Source organism: Poecilia latipinna, unplaced genomic scaffold (assembly GCF_001443285.1).
Source record: "Poecilia latipinna isolate Pla-1442-1.1 unplaced genomic scaffold, P_latipinna-1.0 Scaffold2771, whole genome shotgun sequence".
NCBI classification, from domain to species: domain Eukaryota; kingdom Metazoa; phylum Chordata; class Actinopteri; order Cyprinodontiformes; family Poeciliidae; genus Poecilia; species Poecilia latipinna.
Window position 1 is genome coordinate 5,155 of NW_015115387.1, and position 11,345 is coordinate 16,499.

General features: G+C 38.1%; 1 protein-coding gene and 1 long non-coding RNA gene across 2 annotated transcripts in view; one reads left to right on the forward strand and one right to left on the reverse strand.

The window, feature by feature from the left end:
• Positions 1 to 10,659, reverse strand: part of LOC106939100 (gamma-aminobutyric acid receptor subunit rho-2-like) — a 14,999-nt gene extending 4,340 nt beyond the window's left edge. Inside the window, exons 1-3 of the mRNA XM_015021396.1 lie at positions 10,033 to 10,659; positions 7,377 to 7,448; positions 6,358 to 6,464 (exon numbers count right to left, since the gene is read on the reverse strand). Coding sequence (XP_014876882.1) covers positions 6,358 to 6,464; positions 7,377 to 7,448; positions 10,033 to 10,157 — 304 coding nt within the window. The 5' untranslated portion in view covers positions 10,158 to 10,659. The remainder of the gene's footprint in view (positions 1 to 6,357; positions 6,465 to 7,376; positions 7,449 to 10,032) is intronic.
• The window catches only part of LOC106939101 (uncharacterized), a 10,315-nt gene continuing 6,640 nt past the window's right edge, over positions 7,671 to 11,345 (forward strand). The window contains exon 1 of the long non-coding RNA XR_001422758.1: positions 7,671 to 7,684. This is a non-coding gene — a long non-coding RNA (uncharacterized LOC106939101). The remainder of the gene's footprint in view (positions 7,685 to 11,345) is intronic.

An 11,345-nucleotide genomic window follows, 5' to 3' on the forward strand; every position in this document is an offset into this window, starting at 1 on the left:
TTTATTTATTTATTTAAAAACCTTGAGAACAATATCACAGATGATATTGCACATTTTCTGCTTTTTTTAAAATTACTGTTGAATTTGGCCAAACAAATATGTAACTTTAAAACAGCTCCACTGAAGTAATATCTGTCAGTGTTTAGATTTTTAGCTCTCATGTTCCGACAACCACAACCCCACCCTAACGCTCTGCCCTCCCCTGCTGCAGCGGCCAAACAACAGAAACTTCTGTAAATCCTTTTCTTTTCGCAGGTAGCAGCTGATTCTGTGAAAGTCAGACCAGACCAGAGGGTGGACCAGCTGACCAGCTTCTTCTTTGTTGTAATGGTATAAGAAAGCATTAGCATGTAGCACCACTGGTACTACTGTAAACAAGACAATATGGCACACCCCTAACCTCACATTTGTGTTGGGCTGTTTTAATCAGCTGAGTCTTCCCACCATGAACTGTGTTCACTTAATAATGTAATATAGCACTTTTTAACATGCTTAAAAACCCAATACACCCTTGTGAAAAATAAATATATTAAGTATATTAAGTCTTACTTGAAGCCAGACTAATCATCATTATACTTCAAGTTTGTTAAGAGTTATTTAACTGAAAGGATGCTATTTTGGAATAAATATATTTTAATTGTATTTATCAATTCATCCATGTTCTAACACCCTTGTCCCTAGTGGGGTTGGGAAGGGTGCTGGTGCCTCTCTCCAATGAACATTTCGGGCAAGAGGCAGGGTCTCCCTGGACAGGTCGCCAGGCAGGGCAACACAGGGACAGACAGGACAAACAACCATGCACACACACTCACTCACACCTAGGTAGAATTTAGAGAGACCAATTAACCTGACAGTCATGTTTTTAGACTGTGTGAGGAAGCTGGAGTACCCAGAGAGAACCCACCATGCACAGGGAGAACATGCAAACTCCATGCAGAAAGACTCCAGGCTGGTTATCGAACCAAGAACCTTCTTGCTGCAAGGCAACAGCTCTACCAAATGTGCCACTGTGAAGCCCTAATTATAATGAAATTGTAATTAAATTGTAGAAAAACTTTAGAAAAATTTGAAGTATACTAAGTGTACTATTACATTGCTAAAGTGCAACAACTAAAAGTATACTAGTTAGAACATAAAAAACCCTTATGTGTACAATTTCCAGGCTTGATTAGTACATCTTAAGTATGCCATTTTGTGAAAGAATAACACAAAATGTATTTAGAATGTCTTCTAAATATAGAAGCATTATATATTTTATATTGCTTCTGTGATCTCAGTATGCTCCAATTAAACCTTCAGTTTATTATAATTGCTAATAAAGTACACTTTTTAGTTATTTATCAATGTCTTTTATTATTCTGCTTTGCCACTTTGTTTCTTACATGCTTCATATACACAGTACTGCAAACACATCAGGCTACCAGAACACAGAACACAGAAGGATGACGTTCAACACACTTTACGGCTGAAGAAAAATTACATTTTGTACATTGCCAATGTACTATCACAGAATTGTACTATAGCAAGTATATCTACTCAATAACCCACTAAAAATGTATTTCAGAAAAATACAGCATATTTAAAATGCACTTAGATATATTATTTTTTCACAGGGGCTAATATAATGTATGACTGATGTATTAAATGTTGAGTTAAAATGAGCTGAACTGACATGGACTGAGATCAGGTTCAGACTGAATTCAGCTCATTATTCACTATACAAGCTAAATAACATTTAGTTCAAGTCAGCTTAATTCATTCTATTAAACACAGTTTAATTCTGATCAGTTTGGTTCTGGAACAAGCATTGGATCAGTTGGACCAAACATGAGTAAATTGGTCTTAATGGAAGAGAATATTTTGTTTTATGCCAGCTGACCTGAAATGACTCTGATCTGAGTTGGAGTCGAACTCTATAAATATCTGAACTGAATCAAGTGAATTGGCTCACAGCCAATAGCTTTTTTTTTTATCAGCCAGAGTTTCTGATAAAAATAAATATAACAGTGTTATTCTACTCATGATGTCGTCTGCTTCCTTGTCATGAAGCGCTCCCTCATAAAATAAGAGGATAGAATACTCTGGTAAGCCATGACTAATAATACACATCACTTCACACAATGTTTTTGGTTAAATAGTTGACAGGATTCTGCAGTTTACTGATGTGTGTTGCTCAACTGACTGAGTGGATTAGAAATAAGGACAATTTGGGATTTAAAGGGATATGGAAGAGTATCCTACTAACCTTATCATTAGTAGAAAAAAACAAACAGACAGAACCTTCTGTCATTTGTTCAGTGCAGTGACATTGGCTGCTGTGGTCTAGTTAATCTGTGAAGCCGTACGGGTGCCAGCCTTACATAACCCAAGGCCCAGCAAATCTGCTACCTGGAAGATGGGATATTAACTCCTGCCCAGTTCCAGCTGTCGGTCTTGTCCTCCTTTCTCTTACTCACACCATATGCCCCACAACACGTGCCGAACACATTAAATCCTGAGCTTCAGCTGGTGTGACATAACATCAGACACCTGCTGAAAAAGCAGAAATGAGAAGCAGAGGTCTGCTGGTGCCTCAGCTCAGTCTGCAGCTGCACATGGCCACAACTAGACTCAGAAAGCTTTTCTGAGCTGTGTGTGTTCCCCTGGTTACAGGGTGCATGAGTGTTTGATCCAAAGCCTTTTTGCTGTTTTGAAGCTTTTTTTTTTGCATCAGAAAATTTTCCCAGTAATCACTAATTCTTAGATGACACCTATTAGTGTGTCAGAGCAAAGCTCCACTCCACAGCTCCTGATGACTCTTTATGGCTCTCAACAGCACTTCAGTGTAATGCTAAAGTGCATCCACTGGCATTTCCTTATGGCCAGAAAGCTACACCCCCAACCTACCACACACACACACACACACACACACACACACACACACACACACACACACACACACACACACACACACACACACACACACACACACACACGCACACGCACACACAAACATCCAAGAGCAGAGAGCACCTCAAGTCAAATTAGAATGCAACTCAATCTGTGGGCTCAGGCTGCCAGAGGAGTCTTAATGATACGTCTTTTCTTTTTTCAGAGTTCTGCCAAAGCCCAACAGCTTGTATAATTCCAAATCTTCCTTTTTAAAATGCAAATGTTACAAAAACACATGAGCACAATAAAAAATATAATTTATTTGTTTCCATACTTTGTCATAAAAGTAGCTATACTAGGTGGGTTTGAGATTTCAGTCAACCAGCTGATTCCTTTTTAATTAAGCTAATTATGTGAGTCATTAAGCACGCAACCTTTCTGTTCCTAATTCAGAAAGTTACACCACTGTCTGTATAATAACCACTAAGAAATTCAGTTAATTAATGTTGGTTATTTGCGAGCACAGATGTTTTAAATGGTCCGTGTCTCCAGGCTGAATGTTGGCAGAGGAGAGCAGGATGATGTTCTGTCCTTACTGCTTATCAGGTAATAACTCAGAAATAATATGAAACACAATGCTAAAACATATGTACAATCAGAATAAAGGTCAAATAAGGTGAACCATTTTGTTAGTGGGATTCATGGGAAATGCTCTCCATAAGGCCAGCAATTTTAGTTATTAATAAACCAGTTTGCATGCAGGGAATTAGAATTTTCTGATGCTAATATAAACCTGAGATAATTACTAAATCTGACATAACTACCTTTAACCCAATATAATACCAGTACACAGTTTGCTTAGTAATTTATTAATTTCCATCTCAGCTGTGTGTTTCATATTTTGCACAATTTGATTTGATATGTACTCACTTTACATCTGAAGCCATGAACAAGTACACCATTTAAAGTAACTCTACATATTCTGTATACAGGTGCTCCTAAAAGAAATCCCAACTCTTTATTTCTCCAAACTTAGCGATCACAGAATAATCTTCATGTCATTTCTACAGATGCTGAGGACACCCATCCCACACTCATCTGCTCTTGGATTAGCAGCTGTAAATCCGGCACTGGTTCATCACGCTTAGATCAGACAGCTAGGCCTATGCATTACAAGGGTAAATCCAAAGAGGGAATTCCAGTGATGCAATGCATTAGAGTCGATATTTTGGCAGAATATCTCAGTGCTATTTTTATACAAATATGGACTAATGCATGGTGGATCTATCTGTTTTCATCTATGTTTTTCAACCTAACGCAGAGAGGATCAAACAGCTGTATTCAAAGAAATTCAAAAGTAACGTGATGACAAATATTCCCCATCTCTTCCACTGTTTGAATTAGGTCTGACCAAAGGGAGCTGGTGCTGTTGATTTAGTTATGACACCAGAAACAGATCATACTACTGGACATAAAATGTTTTTTTTTTCCTAGGTAAACATTAATAATAAAGCTATTTTGGATTCTGTTTTGGACAAATAAAATTAACTTCACTGTTATACTGTTTACTGTTTGAAAAAAAAATCATCTGGCATAACTGCATTTTACTTGGTTGTGTTTCCAGAATCATGATCAGAAAGAAAGTTTCAATTATTGTGGTGCAGTCAACAAACAGGAAGTAGTTCTGTAAGAAGCTTTGATGACACTGAGAGGAACCAGAGCAGCTGTTTGACTCACAATTCTCCCTCAGTCAGAGGATTGCACTGAAATCTCTCTCCCTGGAAAGGGAATGGGATGCTCACTGCTCACACAAGTCAGTGTTTGGTGATGCTAGAATGAGTTTTCTGCAGGATCTGACAATAACGATAAGTAAATACAAGACAAAAGGCTCCTCAGTGGGACGTATGCTCCCATCTGTGGCTGCAACTGTTGTCCTAAAATTCACCACGGTCCGTTTCCTCTAGTGGTTTAAACAGAGCTGTTTAATTCTAAACAGCAAAGAGCTGGACTCTTTAGTTGAATCATAAGCTCCTTATTTTTAATTGCCTGCTAAAATTCAAGCAGCAGGGGCTTTTTCTGACATTCAAGGTGCAAAGCAACCACAGAGATAATGACTACAAACTTAACATGACAGAATGGTTCTGCCAACATATGGTGGAAATGATGTATTGAAGAAAATACAAAAAAAAACAAAAAACAAAAAAAAAAACACCTCAAACAGCTTCAGAAAATCCTGGCAGTGCTGTAGACAGATGCAAGAAGCACGACTCCATGGTAACAATGAGGCGAGGGGAGGAGTTCTGTTCCAGGTTCTGCAGGGTTCTGTCACTTTAACTCAGTGTGATGGAACATGGTTCTATCGCTGTGGCTCTTGGAAGTATTACTTCCATTAACCCTAACCCTTACCCTAGTTATGAATTAAAAGATATCAGAACAAAGCTCTCCTATGTGAAGTAAAACTGGTTGTATCACCATTGGCAACAACAGCTACCATCAGATGTTTAGCATGAACTGCATGTTTAGGGTTGAGCCACATCATTCCAGTCAGATTTAAGTGCAGACTTGAACTAGGCTATTCCAGAGTCAACTTTTATTAGTGATGAGTTGGACTTAATGCCAAACCCAAGTTTGTCTGAGCTTGAAATTCTCTAAATTCAGAATTTTCAGGTGGAGAGCTGAAATTATATTTACTTGCAGCAAGTAACTGTTCAGCTGTTGGTATAATGTTCTTTTGTCTTTGTTTTAGTTTTACTCCACATGTTCCCCTTTCCAGACTGATAGACCTTGCTTCTCGTTTATTTTTGAATTTTTTTCTGACCTTGAGGTCTTTTACACCGTTTCTTGTTTTCATTCAGATTTTATTCAAATGGTATCTTAATTCTACATTGCGACAGTGATAACAGGCAGGTGTGGCTCAGGAATTGAGTGCAGCTTAAAAAAAAAAAAGAAAAGTTTTTTACGGTAAATTTACCTTCAGACAAAGGGGTCATTTCTGTCCACACTGTGCCAGATTGCTTTCAATAACTTTTTATGTATTCATAAATTAAATCATCATCAGAGTTGCATTTTGTGTTTAGTTGGGTTATCTTTGCTTGATGGTAAAATTTGTTTTATCTTCTGACATATGTAATTTTGACAAAAAAAAAAAAAAAAACTAACAAAAAAAAAAACTGAAGAAATATGCAGGGAGGGAAACCAACTGATCTATAAAAACTAATGGTGTTAGGGAGCCACTGAACAGAGGTACTGCTGTCAACAACTCACTGGGTGTAACTGGATCTGAATCTGACTACTTGAGACTGGTTGGACTGGAATGGAGTGAATTGAATTGGACTTAAATTTTTTTGGTCAAATGAATCTCAATTTATTTTCATAGAATATGACTAGAATAGAATAGAATAGAATAGAATAGAATAGAATAGAATAGAATAGAATAGAATAGAATATCTACTAAAGTAGTGGTAGCTTTCAAGAGAAGTTGCTTACCTGCGAATGCTGGCCTCATGGTGAAGTCGTGTTCGTCCACACGCAGAAGGTGACTGGTTTTCAGCTTTCGTGTTTTGGTGCCATCGATGATCTTCCTTGACAGAGGACTGAGGAGAGTAAACAGAGAAACAGGGAGAAAGAATCAACATATTTTAAACAATGACAAGGTGACCATGTGAACAGCAAAACTGATCTTTGTTGCTCAAAACTATGCCTCTTTATATATGCTAATAATAAACACATTTTTATTCTGTGCAAAGAAGTATCAAGAAATACACACTGTACTTATAATTACAGACTACAAAGGCTTTTTATGACTTCTTTACATTATGCTTGAGAGGAACCAAACTTTTATGCAGTCCTTAAAAGCCTTTTTGGCCTGATAAGCTGCTTTTATTTGAACTGTCACTGTTTTTGTTATTTTCAGAAAGGTATCTGACTATTTTCAGATGTGTCTCAAAGAGTTTATGATTCCTGGATAGCTCTTATCTGATAACCTTTCATCCAACAGATGGAGGTTAAAGGATCTCTCTAGTCTGGCATCTTACTGGATTTTCTTTCTTTTTCTTTGAAACAGATTTATTTCGGTGAGTTTTTAAGCCTGAACCTTCTTAATTTTACCACCTATTCAATTATCAATGCAGACATTCACAAAATCATGGTCAGGTACAAGAACTGGACATAAAAAAAATTAAAAGCCAGATTCTAGAAAAACTCTTCAAAAGTCCTTGGGGCCTCTGCAAGAATGTGCGCAAAAAGTTTCCTGCCACCAATTAAATATAAACTTGAGGACAAACTTTTGTTTGTAGAATAAAACCTTTAATAAGTATGAAGGAATATGGATGTGGACAATGTCCACCAAATGTATCAAATAAAATGACAGCTGATTCAGTCTTCCAATTTATTGTTAGATTACATCTTAAGTTGGTCAACTTGAGGCAATGTCTCATTAGAACAGTGAAATAGAATTAGATCTCTGTTGCTGAATGACTGACATTAATGTTCTATGAGCTACACACCCGTTCACCATGCCAGCCTCCAAGCCTGTCTTCCCAACAAGAACTACAGCATCAGGTGTTTCCCCCAGGGTCCTACAAAGACACATAATCATGTTCAACTTGATCATGGAAAAAGCGAAACAGGAAGCATGCCAGAACAGTTACAGAATGACGATGCTAAGAACAAAAGGAGATCAGAGTAAATGAATGGGTCATATTATGATTTCCTTTCTTTCTTACCATAATCATATTTTGTAAACCTTCTGTTTGCTATCAGAACTGTACAGAAAAACTGTGTGAACTTCCAAATTACATAGATGTGAAGATCTGTAGGAAACTGGAATTTCAGTGTTTTGCTTTAGGATACTTCAGCGTGTAATGGTGGGGAAGCTAGAATTGAACTCAAAATCCATCCCTGATCCCAGATGACTACTCTTCAAACTGACCTTGGTCAAACTAAATTGAATCAAAAACTGAATCAAATCAATTCTTGGACCTCCTTCAGAACTGGTCCTCTTTTAATTGAATTAAATTTGGTTTATTTTGACCCAATCCATAAAACAGAAGTTCAGAACAATCATTGATACATTCCAATTGATGGTAGTTTTCAAATAATGTAGTCATGTGCAGTTTGTATCTCAAAGTGGTTGTAAAAGTTTTCTATAAGAAACTCAACAGATTACAATGAGTCATTGACTTGCAGCATTCCCTGCTCTTGGACAATCACTTAGCAAGAGCAAAAATTAAGCTGCATAATTCTGCTTCCTGGTCTGGAGCCTCGGCTGTCACTGTTTTGAAGGAATAATCAATTTGGGCAATTTCCTAGAGAGAAGAAGCTGCTCCATCCAAAGTGGGATGATACCATCTCTCTGGATCAGACCAGGTTTTTCCCAAAATGTTTGCCAATTATCAATGTAGCCCACATTGTTTTCAGGATTCCATTTAGACAACCAGCAGTTGAACGGCAACATGTCATCACTGGTCCAATCAGGCTGGAGACCAGAAAAAATGACATTGTTTTAGTAAACTTACACACTCAAGCAACAGCGACCTCTGACTGGCGTAACTGGGTGTCATCACCACCAGCATAAACAACTATCTTACTTTATTTATGCTTATTCTTTGAGGTGGCCCATTCTGGCTCCTGGTAAACATTCAAACATGGCTGCTGGTGTCTCTAATGTCACCTTTCTGATGGTTACCAGAGTCAGCTTCACAATGGGTGTGTTGCTGAGTGAGGAAAATCTGTTAGAATCACAGATGGGTTGGTGGTGACCTGTAGGATGGAATCTAGAACGACGTTTTCTACGTACTGTCACCTAGCCGGTCTGAGGTACATGTATCAGAGGATTGTTTGAGTCATACTACATAAACTGGTCACTCTGCCATGTAGTGGGGTCCACTTTATGTCCTTGTGGTGTCAGTTAACACAGTGCAGTACATCACAACATGTCTGTCTTCATGTCTACCTACAAGGCAGTGGGTTGGGATCAGTCATCATATAAATGAATGGTTGAACTGAAAAAAAGAGCATCACAGTTCTTTAAATTAAATCGCTGAATAAATACACGGTTGGAACTATTTTCAGAGACAAATAAATGCGCTTTTTTTTTCCAGAGTCAGACAAATACAGACATTAATGGTGTGATAAAGGATATCATACATCTTTTTATTTTACTGTCCAATGTAAATTCTCATCTCAGGTTCATTTTATATTAATATTTATCTTGATGCTTGTTTCTGCTTGAAGGATGTTTGCCAAGTTGGTTTGCTCTTCCTCTTAACGAATATGGAAAAAAAAAAAAAAACGTTACAGTATGAAAGCTTTTGAGACAATGAGATGGGTAACAAGCAGCACAAACAATAAACAGATGAAGTCCTGGCTTCATTTGGTAAATGCACTGGAAATTAAAATTCTGTCTGTGAAAACATCCAACTTCAGCTTTCAGAAAGTCAGAATTGTTGGGAGGAGCACTGCTTCAGAGCAGAGGTGCAGATTATCTAGACTCAATTACATTTACTTGATTAACTTAAATTTCATACAATTTAATTTCAGACATAAACACCCAAAGAAATGTTAAACTGAGACTTTTGAATGTACACAAGCTCGATCTTGTAACCTTATTTTCTGTCTTCTTAGCTTCCTGCCTTTGGTTTGGAGATCAGAGAAAATTTTTGTTTGAAAGGCTTTATGATGTGAAAAATCCTGAATTTGGAAATGTGTGTTTCTTATGTCTGAATGTATTATTTTGAAATGGTGAAAAAGAAAACAAAGAGGGGATGATGATTTCTTCTTATTATTATTTTTTTAATTTTAGCTAAATGAAAACCTTAAACCTATTTGTGCAGGCAAGCACAAGTCCTCTTTCGCTTCTGAATCACGTAAGAATCTCCCCTCTGCGTCTGACTGTCTTTTTACGCACGACTTGGCTGGCTCACCGCGAGCCCAGGAAACCGAGTAGTCCGGATGGACATGATCAACAGAACACATCCGCTTTTGTTCATTCTCACAAATCTAAGCTGCCCGACAGCTGTCTCTATAGCTCCACAGAATAGAGTTCCAGACTGAGTGCATATTGAAGGACGAATGGATGGAGGATGAGTGTCTTCCATTGATCGACAGTGTTTTGATCATCAGTTCTGACCTCATGGTGGAACTGAATCTAAGAATACTTACTTTCCTGGTTTGAGAGTCTCCTCCGGCTCGGACCACCGCTTTCTCCTGCTTCCCAGCTTCCGAGACTCGGCCATTAGAATCAAAGACAGAAAAAGAAGAAGCAGGACCCTGGCGTTACACGGCATGTTTACTTTTAAAGGTCCAGCGGGGATTCCACAAGAGAGACCTTGGGACCGCAGGAGGGGCGCTCTGAACCCGGTATCATCTCTTCTTTTGACGCACTGGCAAAAATGTGACAGGCATGAGACTGTGGAACTTGTTCGCCACAGAGATAAAGTCTGATAAGCGCTTTGATTGGTCAAACTGCAGAGCGGCTTTTTGTCACTGGGAAGCGCGCGGCATCAGCAGCACAAGGCACGCGCCGCAGAGCGAAATAAACAAACAAATCGACACGACGAATCCCGGTGCTGGAGAGAGGCAGGAGACGCACGTCAGTTCCCTTTTCTCTCAGCTGAAAACACTCTTAGATTGACCTAACCGCCACATTAATTCAACAAATTACTGTCAATAGTTGCACACTCACGAACACTGATTCTGACTGTAGACCCGGACACGTTGTCTGTTTAAAGGACACGGAGCTGGACCTGCATGGAAATAACATTACATAGGAAATACTGTCCTCTGCTCTCATAAGGACTGGTTTTTTTTTTTTTAAATAAATATGGTCAACTGTAACTGTTAAATATAGCATAATGTCATTAAAAGCATTTACAGATTTCTATTGTTTCTGCTTGGGTCACACTTAGATATTTCTTATTTATTTATTTATTTATTTATTTATTTATTTATTTATTTTCCTCATTTCGAGAGGGACCTGAACAGAAATCTGCAACACACAACAGTCTGGTCGCACAAAAGTAAAACAAATTAAAACATAGAGACACTTAGAGCAACAGCAAATATCATATTTCAAATAGGGAAAAAAATCAATAATAATCTAAATCCAAAGAAATATAGGTCATTAGATTTCTGAAGAAAGGACAAGACATATTTTCACTGAGCTCTATTAGTCTGTGAAAAGATTAATATGTTATAATGCAGCCAGAGACCCAAGTGGAAACAGAACAGTGGTGAATCTTCCCAGGTTTCAGGGAGCCACATAAACCATGGCTCTAACCCCTAGAATCATTGTCTCTCTGAACCATCTACATCTAACACATCTAACAAGATCGGTCTGTCTGATGTCCTCATTCTTGATCCCATTCATCCTCATCGCTCTAAAGAGAACCTCAGCAGTCCAGAACAAGCACTGCATAGCTTCAAAGCTATGGTCAGTGTCAACAATGCTCTTCATGGGAGAATTCCAAGACTAG